The sequence below is a fragment of the Heptranchias perlo genome, chromosome 9 (assembly GCF_035084215.1).
Source record: "Heptranchias perlo isolate sHepPer1 chromosome 9, sHepPer1.hap1, whole genome shotgun sequence".
Taxonomy (NCBI): Eukaryota; Metazoa; Chordata; class Chondrichthyes; order Hexanchiformes; family Hexanchidae; genus Heptranchias; species Heptranchias perlo.
The window spans coordinates 12,956,588-12,972,230 of record NC_090333.1 but is presented as its reverse complement, the minus strand read 5'-3'; the positions used below and the strand labels follow the sequence as shown (position 1 = coordinate 12,972,230).

Genomic DNA, 15,643 nt, shown 5'->3' with positions numbered 1-15,643 from the left:
TGCAAATCTTATCCAATTCCCTTTTGAACGTTGCTATTGAATCTGCTTCCACCAACCTTTCAGGCAGTGCATTCCAGATCATAACATCTCACTGCACAAAGAACTTTCTCCTCATCTCCCCTCTGGTTTGTTTGCCTTAAATTTGTGATCTGTGGCCCTCCTGCCAGTAGAAACAGTTTCTCCTTATTTATTAATCTATCAAAAGCCCCTCATAATTTTGAACACCTCTATTAAATCTACAGTTTAACAGATAAGCAATTGCAGTTAGATTTTAATTTGTGATACCTTTAACCAGTTTAGATTTTCACAAATAAAAACAGAAAATGCTGGAAATACTCAGCAAGTCAGGCAGCATCTGTGGAGAAAGAAACAGAGTTAATGTTTCAGGTCGATGACCTTTCGTCAGAACTGGAAGAAGTTAAAGATTTAACAGTTTTTAAGCAAGTACAGAGCCAGGGAAAGGTGGGGAAGTAGACAAAAGAACAAAAGGGAAGGTCTGTGATAGGGTAGAGGGCAGGAGTGATTAAATGACAAAAGCGATGATGGTGCAAGGCAAGGCGAGTGCTAATGGGACAAGTAAAGAAACAAAAGATGGGTCTAATGGAGCTGTAAATGGCAACAGCAGAACCATTACCAGCACCTGCTGTACAAAAAAAAACAGGAGCAGTGGTCATGATCTGAAATTATTGAAGTCGATGTTGAATCCAGAAGGTTGTAAAGTGCCCAATTGAAAGATGAGGTGCTGTTCTGTGAGCTTCATTAGAACTATTGTAAACAATTTTACAACACCAAGTTATAGTCCAGCAATTTTATTTTAAATTCACAAGCTTTCGGAGGCTACCGCCTTCGTCAGGTGAACGAAGGAGGTAGCCTGACGAAGGAGGTAGCCTCCGAAAGCTTGTGAATTTAAAATAAAATTGCTGGACTATAACTTGGTGTTGTAAAATTGTTTACAATTGTCAACCCCAGTCCATCACCGGCATCTCCACATCATTAGAACAGTTTAAGAGGCCGAGGTCAGAGTGGGAGTGGGATGGAGAATTAAAATGGCAAGATGGTCAGGGTCACGCTTGCAGACTGAATGGAGGTGTTCAGCAAAGCGATCACCAATCGGCATTTGGTCTCCCTAATGTAGAGGAGGCCGCATTTTCAGCAGCGAATACAGTATACTAAATTGAAAGAAGTACATGTAAATCGCTGTTTCACCTGGAAGGAGGAGTGTTTGGGGCCCCTCGACGGTGGGAAGGGAGGAGGTGAAAGGGCAGGTGTTGCATATCCTGTGCTCGCACGGGAAGGGGAGCAGGTGTGAGAAGAGTGGACCAGGGTGTCGAGGAGAGAACAGACCCTTCTGAATGCTGAAAGGGGAAGGAAGGGGACAATGTGTTTGGTGGTGGGATCGCACTGGAGGTGGCGGAAATGGCAGAGTATAATACGTTGAATGTGGAGGCTGGTGGGGTGGAAGGTGAGGACAAGGGGGACCCTATAATAGTTCTGGGAAGGGGGGGGGTGGGGGGAAGAGGGGTAAGAGCAGAAGTGCGGGAAATGGGACGGGCACAGTCAAGGGCCCCGTCAACTACAGTGGAGGGGAATCCTCAGGTGAGGAAAAAGGAAGACATATCGGAAGCACCGGTTGGAAAATGGCATCATAGAACAGATGCGACGGAGAACAGACACACCCTGGTCCACTCTTCCATCACCCCTAACACCCGCTCCCCTTCCCATGGCATCTTCCAGTGCAAGCACAGGAGATGCAACACCTGCCCTTTCACCTTTCCCACTGCTCACATTTTTTTGGACAGCAGGTGCTGGTAATGGTTCTGCTGTTACCATTTACAGCTCCTCTGGACCCATCTTTTGTTTCTTTACTTGTCCCATTACCACTCTCCTTGCCTTGCACCATCATCCCTGCCCTCCACCTTATCAGACCTTCCCTTTTATTCTTTCCTCCCCTCACTCCCTTACCCTTGCTCTGTACTTGCTTAAAAACTGTTAAACCTTTAGCTTCTTCCAGTTCTGATGAAAGGCTAAACGTTAACTCTGTTTCTTTCTCCACAGATGCTGCCGGACTCGCTGAGTATTTCCAGCATTTTCTGTTTTTATTGCAGATTTCCAGCATCCGCAGTATTTTGCTTTTGATTTTGATTTTCACCGACAGCTGTTTTGTTGATCCATTCAGCTGCCTTCATTGTTTTTGTAACGAAATTCAGAGTAAAATTTGCATGTTTTTCATAAAAACAAACAAGTGTTTACAGTAGGGATCCTGCATGCCACAGGTACTTGAAAGCAGTCATGCTGATTTATATAATGCCTATCACAACCTCAGGGCATCCCAAAGCACTTTGCAGCCAATGAAGTAGTTTTGAAATATAGCCACTGTTGTAATATAGGAAACATGGCAACCAATTTGCACAAAGCAAGCTCCCACAAACAGCAATGTCATAATCACCAGATAATCTGTTTTAGTGATGTTGGTTGAGGGATAAATATTGGCTGGAACATCAGGGAAAACGCTCCTACTCTTCTTTGAAATAGTGCCGTGGAATCTTTTACATCCACCTGAGGGGGCAGATGGGGCCTCGGTTTAATGTCTCTTCCGAAAGACGGCACCTTCCACGTTGCAGCACTAGAATGTCAGCCTTGATTTTGTGCCCAAATCTCTGGAGTGGAATTTGAACCCACAATCTTTTGACTCAGAGGCGAGAGTGCTACCCACTGAGCCACAGCTGACACCGTGCTACTATGCCCACTTAAAACATGCAAATGGTACTAGGCTTTCTCTGTTGTGTCTACTTTTCCAAATGAGAGTGCCTTTACCAAATTGTTTTGACAATAAAGTTTTGTTTCAAAATCAATGAAACGCACTGAAGCACCTGAAGCTCAAAGATCGCAGATGTAATAACCCAAAGATTTGAAACATTCTTTGCCAAAGCACATAAACAGGATATATCTGTATGAGTTGTTAATTAATTTCAGAAAAGATCAATGAAAATCCACACCATGGGCACAGATTACAATGTGGGGTCTTCTTGGGACGAAATGGTTCGACAGAGAATCCCATCCATAAATATAAGTTTGCTACACTTCAAAAATACTTCACTGGCTGTGAAGCGATTTGGGACGTCCTGAAAACAAGAAAGGCGCTACATAAATGCAAGTCTTTCTTTCAAGGACAGTTTTCTGTGGAAGTTAATTCAGAATTTGAATTCTGTTATATATGCTTATATTATTGCTCGGCAGTTGTACTGTTCTATTTACGTTGCTTTCTGTATTAAGCAATATGTTATTTGAGTTGAGAAAATAAAATTCCCTTGTTCTATGCAGAAAAACTGTTTCTTAGAGGGTGTGCATGGGATATGAATCTCCTAAGGGAGGCTCAGCAAAAAAAAAGTTTGGGAACCTCTAAATGGACTAATTAGCTAAAAGTGAAATAAGGAAGAATGACCTCTACAAATAGTGCAGGGAGAAAAGGGGAAGGTGTTCACTGGGACAAACACAGGAACGCACAGAAAGAGGTTAAAGGGGTGGTCTGAGGGGTAAGAGGGGGATTTGGAAAAGAGAATAGCCGCAGATACCTAATGGTAGCAAGACATTCTTCCGGTACATCAGTAGTAAGAGGGCAGTCAGAGAAGAGGTGAGCGCTATAAAAAATAAACGAGCTTGTAACAGGAGGATGAATGCAAAATAGTTAACAATCCTCAATAATTAATACCTCTAAGTATTCACAAAGAAAGGCATGAACAACATGCTCTCCCCCCAAGCAGAGAGAACCTACGTAGAATTAATGATGAAAGTCCTGGACAGGTGAAACCAGCTCAAACCAAATAAATCCCTGGGGATAGATAGTATTTATCCCAGAGCACCAAGAGAGACAAGGCAGGAGATTTCGGAAACAATGACTGCCGTTAGGAGAGTCGCTGGACACTGGGTACATAGTCAATAGATCGGAAACGGGGTAATTGATGTCCATTTTCAAAACAGGTGACAAAATAGACACTACATTCCCATTTGTCTTTCTTTAATCCTGAAATTGATCCGGTCACTTGCCATTTTAATTTTCCGTCCCACTCTGACCTCGGCCTCCAACACTGTTCCAGTGAAGCTCAACAGAAGCTCGAGGAACAGCACCTCATCTTTCGGATGGGCACTTAACAACCTTCCGGACTCAACACTGAGTTCAACAATTTCAAATCATAACCACTGCTCCCATTTTCTCAGACAGCAGGTGCTGGCAATGGTTCTGCTGTTGCCATTTACAGCTCCTCTAGACCCATCTTCTGTTTCTTTACTTGTTCCATTACCACCTTCCTTGCCTTGCACCATCATCCCTTTTGTCATTTAATAAGTCCTGCCCTCCACCCTATCACAGACCTTCCCCTTTGACCTTTCCTCCCCCTTCTTTCCCTGGTTCTGCACTTGTTTATAAACTGTTAAATCTCTAACATCTTCCAGTTCTGACGCAAAGTCATTGACACTATCCACTCCACTTTCATTGTCCACTATCCACTCCACTTTCAAGGAGCTATGAACCTGTACTCCTAGATCTCTTTGTTCTATAACTCTCCCCAATGCCCTACCATTGACGGAGTAGGTCCTGGCCCGATTCGATCTACCAAAATGCATCACCTCACATTTATCTAAATTAAACTCCATCTGCCATTCATCGGCCCACTGGTCCAATTTATCAAGATCCCGTTGCAATCCTAGATAACCTTCTTCACTGTCCACAATGCCACCAATCTTGGTGTCATCCGCAGTATTTTGCTTTTGTGAAATAACTGAATTGATTATCAGGCGTAAGCTTAAGAAATATCTATTTATAACAGCCTAGTAAAAAACAATTCTAGATTTAGAAACTCAATGCAAATTAGTTACACGCGCAGATATCATCACACTGGGAGAGGCAGTTGATTTGCAAAATGCAGCTCAAATTACAAGATGAGTTGGACAAAATATTTAAGTGGGCAGAGAAATAACACATGAAATTTAATGTGGGCAATTGTATTCCATAAACGGTATTGAAATAGCTAATGAAGTTGTAAGAGACTTACAGGTCCTAGCAGTCTCAATGTTAAACATTGTCCAACCAATTCACAGCAACAAAGCTAAAAGAATGTTAAACATAACCAAAAACTAGAGTAACAGACAGAAATACTCTCATCTGTAACATTAACAGACTACAAAATTCTCAGTCGTAACAACGTAACAGACAGAAATATTTGCACCCATAATACTGTAACCGGTCTGGCCTATATGTGACTCCAGACCCACAGCAATGTGGTTGATTCTTAATTGCCCTCTGAAATGGCCGAGCAAGCCACTCAGTTGTACAATCTCGCTAAAAAAAAGTCATAAGAATAAAACCGGACGGACCACTAGGCACCGGACACGACAATGGCAAACCAAGCCCAGTCGATCCTGCAAAGTCCTCCTCACTAACATCTGGGGACTTGTGCCAAAATTGGGAGAGCTGTCCCACAAACCAGTCAAGCAACAGCCTGACATAGCCATACTTAGAGAATCATACCCTTCAGCCAACATCCCAGACTCTTCCATCACCATCCCTGGGTATGTCCTGTCCCACCGGCAGGACAGACCCACCAGAGGTGGCGGTACAGTGATAAACAGTCAGGAGGGAGTGGCCCTGGGAGTCCTCAACATTGACTCTGGACCCCATGAAATCTCATGGCATCAGGTCAAACATGGGCAAGGAAACCTCCTGCTGATTACCACCTACCGCCCTTCCCTCAGCTGATGAATCAGTCCTCCTCCATGTTGAACACCACTTGGAGGAAGCACTGAGGGTAGCAAGGGCACAGAATGTACTCTGGGTGGAGGACTTCAATGTCCATCAACAAGAGTGGCTCGGTAGCACCACTGCTGACCGAGTCCTGAAAGACATAGCTGCCCAGACTGGGCCTGCGGCAAGTGGTGAGCGAACCAACACGAGGGAAAAAACTTACTTGACCTCGTCCTCACCAATCTACCTGTCGCAGGTGCATCTGTCCATGACAGTATTGGTAGGAGTGACCACCGCACAGTCCTCATACAGACGAAGTCCCGTCTTCGCACTGAGGACACCATCCAACGTGTTGTGTGGCACTACCACCGTGCTAAATGGGATAGATTCAGAACAGATCGAGCAGCTCAAAACTGGGCATCCATGAGATGCTGTGGGCCATCAGCAGCGGCAGAATTGTATTTCAGCACAATCTGTAACCTCATGGCCCGGCATATTCCTCACACAACCATTACCAACAAGCCAGGGGATCAACCCTAGTTCAATGAGAAGTGTAGAAGAGCATGCCAGGAGCAGCACCAAGCGTACCGAAAAATGAGGTGCCAACCTGGTGAAGCGACAACTCAGGACTACATGCATGCTAAACAGCGGAAGCAACATGCTATAGACAGAGCTAAGCAATTCCACAACCAACGGATCAGATCAAAGCTCTGCAGTCCTGCCACATCCAGTCGTGAATGGTGGTGGACAATTAAACAACTAATGGGAGGAGGAGGCTCTGTAAACATCCCCATCCTCAATGATGGCAGAGTCCAGCACGTGAATGCAAAAGACAAGGCTGAAGCATTTGCAACCTTCTTCAGCCTGAAGTGCCGAGTGGATGATCCATCTCGGCTTCCTCCCGAGATCCCCACCATCACAGAAGCCAGTCTTCAGCCAATTCGATTCACTCCACGTGATATCAAGAAACGGTTGAGCGCATTGGATACAGCAAAGGCTATGTGCCCCGACAACATCCTGGCTGTAGTGCTGAAGACTTGTGCTCCAAAACTAGTTGCGTCTCTAGCCAAGCTGTTTCAGTACAGCTACAACACTGGCATCTACCCGACAATGTGGAAAATTGCCCAGGTATGTCCTGTCCACAAAAAGCAGGACAAATCCAATCCGGCCAATTACCGCCCCATCAGTCTACTCTCAATCATCAGCAAAGTGATGGAAGATGTCGTCGACAATGCTATCAAGCCGCACTTACTCACCAATAACCTGCTCACCGATGCTCAGTTTAGGTTCCGCCAGGACCACTCAGCTCCAGACCTCATTACAGCCTTGGTGCAAACATGGACAAAAGAGCTGAATTCCAGAGGTGAGGTGAGAGTGACTGCCCTTGACATCAAGGCAGCATTTGACCGAGTGTGGCACCAAGGAGCCCTAGTAAAATTGAAGTCAATGGGACTCAGGGGGAAAACTCTCCAGTGGCTGGAGTCATACCTAGCACAAACGAATATGGTAGTGGTTGTTGGAGGCCAATCATCTCAGCCCCAGGACATTGCTGCAGGAGTTCCTCAGGGCAGTGTCCAAGGCCCAACCATCTTCAGCTGCTTCATCAATGATCTTCCCTCCATCATAAGGTCAGAAATGGGGATGTTCACTGATGATTGCACAGTGTTCAGTTCCATTCGCAACCCCTCAAATCATGAAGCAGTCCAAGCCCACATGCAGCAAGACCTGGTCAACATCCAGGCTTGGGCTCATAAGTGGCAAGTAGCATTCGCGCCAGATAAGTGTCTGGCAATGACCATCTCCAACTAGAGAGTGTCCAACCATCTCCCCTTGGCATTCAACAGCATTACCATCGCCGAATCCCCCACCATCAACATCCTGGGGGGGTCACCATTGACCAGAAACTGAACTGGACCAGCCATATAAATACTGTGGCTACAAGAGCAGGTCAGAGGCTGGCTATTCTGCGGCGAGTGACTCACCTCCTGACTCCCCAAAGCCTTTCCACCATCTACAAGGCACAAGTCAGGAGTGTGATGGAATACTCTCCACTTGCCTGGATGAGTGCAGCTCCAACAACACTCAAGAAGCTCGACACCATCCAGGACAAAGCAGTCCGCTTGATTGGCACCCCATCCACCACCCTAAACATTCACTCACTTCATCACCGGCGCACAGTGGCTGCAGTGTGTACCATCCACAGGATGCACTGCAGCAACTCGCCAAGGCTTCTTCGACAGCACCTCCCAAACCCGCGACCTCTCCCACCTAGGACAAGAGCAGCAGGCACATGGGAACAACACCACCTGCACGTTCCCCTTCAAGTCACACACCATCCCGACTTGGAAATATATCGCCGTTCCTTCATCGTCGCTGGGTCAAAATCCTGGAACTCCCTTCCTAACAGCACTGTGGGAGAACCGTCACTACACGGACTGCAGCGGTTCAAGGCGGCGGCTCACCACCACCTTCTCAAGGGCAATTAGGGATGGGCAATAAATGCTGGCCTCGCCAGCGACGCCCACATCCCATGAATGAATAAAAAAGACAAATATTTGCACCCATAATACTGTAACAGATTGAAATTTGTTTTCTCATGTTTACAATAGCGTCACACTAGAGGGAGCTGTATACAGTTTTACACACTGTATCTGACGATCTGCTTCTAAAAGCCAACTATTAAATAAAAGTATTAAATAAAACTTCTTTCGCTAGTCACATAAAAGCTTCCATACAAGCTCTCTCAAGGGTACTGTTAAAACAGGCACTGCTGACGGAACCAGATTATCCAGAGTTAAAGCAGGGTCAACTCATCTACATATAGTCAGCCGTGGCTCGGTTGGTAGTCAGAAGGTCGTGGGTTCGAGTCCCACTCCGGACACTTGAGCATATAATCTAGGCTGCCACTTCAGTGCAGGGAGTGCTGCACTGTCGGAGGTGCCATCTTTCGGATGAGATGTTAAACTGAGGCCCCGTCTGCCCTCTCAGGTGGACGTAAAAGACCCATGGCATTATTTTGAAGAGGAGCAGGGGTGTTAACCTGCTGACTCAAATGCAAGAGATCACCAACCGAGCCATTAGTTAAATTAAGCTCTGCAGAATCTCATCCCAGACAACTGCCATGACATACACAAGCGTTCACCTCAGTTCGGTTTCGGTGTCATTCGGGGTCAACTGGACGACGTCGGCCGTTATTTCCACCTTGCGCACGCTGCCGAAGAAATCTGTAATGAGAACGCTGCTGGGGTTCCTCTGAAACAGGTCGGTCCTGTGCCCCGGGGTAGAAACGCACAGACTCGTGGGGCAGACCTTGAACTGCAAGGTAAGAGAAGCCAACGGTGAACAGAGAGGCAAGAAGCTCCTCGCAAAGACATTAGAAAAAAAAAAGGGAAGTTGTCAAAGGCTTACAAGTACACAGGAAACGCAGCTCATAATTGGCCCTGGAATTTCCTGAATCGGCGTAACCGGTATAAATATGTCGATATTCCTGTCGGCGAGTTACGCCGAGCATAGGAACAGGAGTAGGCCATTCAGCCCCTCAAGCCTGTTCCACCATTCAATTAGATCATGGCTGACCTGTATCTCAACTCCATTTACCCACCTTTGCTCCATATCCCTTGATACCCCTACATAATAAAAATCTGTCAACATCAGTCTTGAAAATGCCAAGTGACCCAGCATCCAGAGCCTTCTGGGGGAGCAAGTTCCAGAATTTTACAACTGAGTGAAAAAGTGCTTCCCGACTTCCCTCATAAATGTCTTAGCTCTAATTTTCAGGTTACGCCCCCATGTTCTGGATCTCCCCCACGAGAGGAAATAGTTTCCCTGTATCTACCCTATTGAATTCCTTTTATCATTTTAAACACCTCAATCAGGTCACCCCTCAACTTCTGAACTCAAGGGAATACAAGCCAAGTTTATTCAACCTGTCTTTATAATTTAACCCTTTAAGCCCTGGTATAATTCTGGTGAATCTGCGCTACACCCCGTTCGAAGGCCAATATTTGTATAACCTGAGGTGCAGTGCCCAAAACTGAACGCAGTACTCCAGATGGGGTCTGACCAAGGCTCTGTGCAGCTGAAGCATATCTTCCTCACTGTTGGATTCCAACCCACCTGAGATAAAGGCCTAATGAGATTCTCTCCTGAGAATCTCATTAGCATACACCAGAACTTTAAAAAAAGTGTAAAACAAGTAGAAATCACAGTATACAATCAGGGCCTGAGGAAAGCACTGAACTTATGCCATATTCCTTCTTTAAATTGCTTTTTATGCATGAAAATTAACGTTTGAGGTCATCAAACCATCATTGATGTATATTAAGTACAGTATGTTTGAGAAAGGCAATTGTGGGAGTTTTTCAATTTTTAACACAAATAATTCTGATGCCAAAGATACAGAAAATAGAATGTAGGTCTCAGTGAGGAATGGGAAAAAAAAAAAAAAATCACCATAAAACGCCAGGAAAATGACTCAGGGTCCTGTTGCGCCTGAAGTTTTAGGTGCAAATTTACACCCCATTCAGAACTGGCATAAATTCAGGAAGTTCGCATGAGTAGCACTTTTGCTGAGGGTTGATGGACAATGGAGGGTTGAGGGAGAGGTTTTGCGGAATCGGCATAAAAGATCAAGGAAATTTGAGTGCAGCATAAAAACGGGCACCAGTCACTTATGCCCAAAATTTCCTTGATTTCGTGCACCGAAAATCGGCATTACATCGTACTTACGCCATAGCTAGTTTTCAACAAGTTCCGGGCCAATGTATACATAAATATATCTAGTATATATACTAGACATGTCAGCTTGGCTCAATAGGTAGCACTCTCCCCTCCAAGTCAGAAGGTTCTGTGTTCAAATCCCACCCCAGGACCTGAGTGTGTAATCTAAGCTCACACTTCAGAGATCTTACCTTTCAAAGGAGAAGTTCAATCAAGGCACTGTCTGCCTCTTCCAATGCGTCAGAACATGAAGAAGCCCAGGGCACTATTTAAAGAGCAGGGAGTTCTAGCATTCTGGCCAACATTCCTTCCCAAACCATCATAAAGAACAGATTATTCCCTCAGTGATTGCTGTTTCTGGGACCCTGCAGTTTGCAAAATGGCTGCCACAATTGCCTACATAATAAGTAAAAGATCCCATGGCACATTTCGAAGAAGAGCAGGGGAGTTCTCCCCAGAGTCCTGGCCAATATTTACCCCTTAACCATCATTATTAAAAAACAGATTATCTTGTCATTTATCTCATTACTGTTTGTGGGACCTTGCTGTGCGTAAATTGGCTGCCGCGTTTCCTACTTGATAACAGTGACTTCAAAATGTACTTCATTGACTGTAAAGCGCTTTGGGACGTCCTGAGGTTGTGAAAGGTGCTATATAAATCCAGATCTTTCTTTATTGAACCTCAAAGTATATGAAGTGCTTTGAGGCATTTCTGAGAAAGTCTCATTTAAATGCAAGATCTTCTATTTAAATATTGCACTTTTAATAGCTTTTAAAAATCCAAATAGGCTAGTTATATATAATTTACAGATCAATAAAGCATCATCGCCCCAAAAATCTTCCAAAGAGAAGCCACTGCTTTGATCCATGGTCTTTGATTCAATAAAATATCAAAACCAATCCTGCTCTGAAAGGTCCATTTCACAGTCAGTCACTTCAATTCAAAAGGACCTTTCAAAGTCTCCTGCCCAAACTGCTTACACATTCCTTTTCATCTAAACTAGCTGGTAAATATGACTATTGTCTTTCCTTTAGAAATTTATCACTAGCTCTGCCAATGGCTGGCTCAATTGGTAAAGGCAACCTGTAACTGAGCCATAGAGACAATGCTCCAGCTCCAATTCCCAGTCTGTGCTGAGTTAGATGATCTCAGGAGCGAGGCCAGAATTCACCTCAGCATACCAAGGTGACGGAGGGAGAAAACCGGTCAGGGATCTCCCGAGAGAGAGAGAGAGAGAGAGAGAGAGAGAGAGAGAGAGAGAGAGAAAATGAGAATGCATGTGTCGAACACAAATGGGCTTTTTTTGCTCCCTACAAGGTCAACCATCACTCACCATCTAAGCTCGTACAAGGCCGCATGGAGGGGTGTGGGGGGCAAAAAGAGGGACTGACCTAGAGGGTACTGAAATGTCCCGTCATGAACCATCACCATTGATCTCTGTCAGGCCTGAAATGTCTCCCCGGCCAATACCTTACAGTTATTTGTGCATTAAGAACTGGTTTGAAAACAGTCAAATGTTGATGATTTTGCTGATTAGCAGCCATTTCCACACTTCAAACAAAGAAAACATGTTCTACTCCAAGTAAACCAGCAGTACAGCACTACTGCGGTCACAATATGAAAAGCAAAGGAGCAAAAAATAAAGAACTTGCTTTTCTATAGCAGCTTTCATATCCTCAGGAGGTCCCAATGCGCTTTACAGCCAATGAGCTACTTACTGAAGTGCAGTCACTATTCTTGTATAGGCCAACGAGGCAGTCAATTTGCACACGGCAAGGCTCCATGAACAGTAAATTAGATAAATGAGCAGTTAATCTGTTTTTGGTGGTGTTATTTGAAGGAGGAATGTTGACTGGGACACCTAATGGTGTATACATTCAGGTGTTTAAGATGATTAAGGGATTTGATAGAGTTGATAGAGAAACTATTTCCTCTGGTGGTGGGAAGTCCAGAAGAAGAGGGCATAACCTCAAAATTAGAGCTAGGCCGTTCAGAGGTGATGTCAGGAAATACTTCTTCACACAAAGGGCAGCTGAAACCTGGAATTCTCTCCCCCAAAAAGCTGTTGAGGCTGGGGGTCAATTGAAAATTTCAAAACTGAGATCGATAGATTTTTGTTAGGTAAGGGTATTAAGGGATATGGAGCAAAGGCGGGTAAATGGAATTAAGATATAGATCAGCCATGATCTAATTGAATAGCAGAACAGGCTCGAGGGGCTGAATGGTGTACTCCTGTTCCTATACAGTTCGCATACAGCACTGTTGCTCTCCTAATGAAGCACTGCTTCGCTTGCAGGTGAGAATTTGAAGGTGCGATCTGATGGACACCTTCATAATTATGAAGGGCTACGAGAAGGTGAATAGTGGTACATCATGTACTCAGGTCAGCAAAACAGTAATGAACAGAATTAAACTGGAAGGTATGAAAGCAAAATTCTAATACGCAAAGGGTGTTCAGAAGGTGAAATTCTCTGCCACAAACCATTGTAGAAGCACAGTCCATAAATTCTTTAAAAAGGGAATAAGATAATGGCCCAAAAGAGAGAAATATTAATTGCTTTGGGGAGCCGAATTAGACTAAGCGGCCAGTGGAGAAAAACAATGGCTTAGGCTTGATGGGCTGAATGGCCTGTTTTTCCTGCTGTAACACTGTGATTCTAATGGATTATTTATAAGCTGGAAACTCTCATGGTACGTATTAAACACTCCCAACACCTTCTGAACTCAATGAAATATCATGTGGGGTTAAGCCAGCTCTCCAGGTCCTTCAAATTCCAATGTAAAAAATGATTAAGAACGGCCACTGTGGTATTTAATGCGGTTAAAGGCTTGGATTGCAAAAGCCAAAATGTAGGAGGCAGGGAAGACTGAACGAGGTGATGAGATCCACAGTTTTGAGGTCCTGGGAAAGAATGAGTTAGAGTTGGACACATTGTGAGTCTTGATCCCAACACCATGAAATCAATTTTTTTTTTGCAAAAGATCCATTATAGTCAGTCTATTTCATAGAATCATAGAGCACAGGAGGCGGCCATTTGGCCCATCGTGCCTGTGCTGGCTCTTTGAAAGAGCTATCCAATTAGCCCCACTCCCCTGCTCTTTCCCCATAGCCCTGCAATTTTTTCCACTAAGTAATTATCCAATTCCCTATTGAAAGTTACCACCGAATCTACTTCTACCACCTTTCAAGCAGTGCATTCCAGATCGTAACAACTTGCTGCCTATTTAACTGGTAAATGGAGTGCTCAACTAAATTAATCCAAATTACTTTAGTGGATGTCAGCGGAACCATTTAATGCCTAACAGTGAAAATTAGGAACACCCAAGGGACTCAGGTGTCCTTCATTTGCACATGACCTTATTTTCAAAATAGCCAGTGTATGTAGAGTAAACCGGATGAGCCAAATATCCTGGGATTGGCTGTATCTCCTGCAGCATTCCTTTTATCACCCTTACCTGGGATTGTGCCAACAGGGTGTGATTTCAGTTCATTTTCTGTTTGTTGAGTTTCCCAGTTCATTGCCATCCCAGGGTTCTTTTCCATTGAGGGAGGGATGTCCTAATCCTGGGATCTGTTACGTTGGCAGCCTGCACAGGGTGAAGTGGCTGCTGTACCTGGGAGATCCCAGCCAAATTGGGGGGGGGGGGTGGAATTAACATCCTGCCGACCCCTGTCCGGGACCCCCTTCCTCCGTGTGCTGCAGTTGCTAATTTTTGTAGTGCTGGGAGGTAGATAGGGGACTGTTAGCAGCTAATCAGTACCTGACGTACTGGTGGAGTGAGATGTGGTGTTGCCCGGTGCAGTTCCCGGCTTTTGTGGAATGGGGAGCATTCATTCCCAAAGATCGAGCGGTTTCTCTGCCACTGTGGATGCTGGGTAAAGCTCGCAATTCCACAAAAGCCGTTTCTTTCACCCATGTTTTAAGTTGCAAATGGACTTGGTGCATTGAAGGCATTCAATAGTTTGTAATTTGTGAATGCCAGTGGTTTCAAGGTGCAGCTTGTATCTATTACAATGCAAGTTATTTGGGACGGTCAATAAGTGTCCATTTTTTGGGGATGTCCGTGGCTATTCATGAAAAATGGGACAGAACCGCAGAATGTCGTTCCAGAAACACTGGTAGAAATCCTGGAATCCTGTGTCATAAAGTCAGAATTTAACTTATCCGGTCACGGTGAACCGGTGCGCTGCTCATCGCGCAAATCACCACAATAAAGACCTCAAATTTAATAAAATTCTCCTCCCACTGTGGTTCAGTCTGTAACTCGGTCAAACGCAACAGAAAGTCCCAGTTATCATACCGTTAGCTGATCTCAGCCCAGGTGGCAGCAAGGGGGCTAGATGGCTGTGGGGGGGGGGGGGGGGGGGGGGAGGGAGGAAATCAGTCACCCAATTTCTATCCAATGACCCCCTGCTGGAAGGTGCGTGTGCATGGACATCAGGTAGGATTGGGCTCAGCTGTGCTACCCCTTCACTACTAAATAGTCTGGGGGCACTCACTCTCCAGAATAGGCACATGAGCAAATAATCAGTGGATGCCCGGCGACAGTGGAACAGTATCATAACAAGGACTCAGCCCCTTCAGGAGCAGAAATCACTGACTCACATAGCACAGAAGGAGGGCATTCGGCCCATCGTGCCTGTGCCGGCTCTTTTAAATAACTATCCAATTAATCCCACTCCCCCTGCTCTTTCCCCAAAGCCCTGCAAATTTTTCCTTTTCAAGTATATTCCCTTTTGAAAGTTACTATTGAATCTGCTTCCCCCACCCTTTCAGGCAGTGCATTCCAGATCATAACAACTCGCTGTGTAAAAAAAAAATTCTCATCTCCCCTCTAGTTCTTTTGTCAATTACCTTAAATCTGTGTCCTCCAGTTACCGACTCTCCTGCCAGTGGAAACAGTTTATTCTATCGATTCTATTAGAACCTTTCATAAATGGAAAACGGAGAAAACTAACTAAAAGGAATGAATCATGGAAGAATATCTAGGAATGCATTTGATAACAACAGAGTAAGAAAAATCTAGTGATTTGGCTTTTCAGGTTTCAAGTGCAATATTTATAGCAAAAGCTGGATAGGTGCAATGAGAGGAACAGGCTCGAGGGGCTGAATGGCCTACTCCTGTTTCTGTGAGAGGAAGTTGAAAACGAGAAAGGATTTCTACCTCAGGTATTAACTTGTCAT

At 44.8% G+C, this 15,643-nt stretch overlaps 1 protein-coding gene across 1 annotated transcript in view; it reads right to left on the bottom strand.

Moving 5' to 3' along the window:
• The window catches only part of pigk (phosphatidylinositol glycan anchor biosynthesis, class K), a 101,950-nt gene that overhangs the window by 61,942 nt on the left and 24,365 nt on the right, over window positions 1-15,643 (bottom strand). Inside the window, exon 9 of the mRNA XM_067989868.1 lies at window positions 8,880-9,052. Coding sequence (XP_067845969.1) covers window positions 8,880-9,052 — 173 coding nt within the window. The remainder of the gene's footprint in view (window positions 1-8,879; window positions 9,053-15,643) is intronic.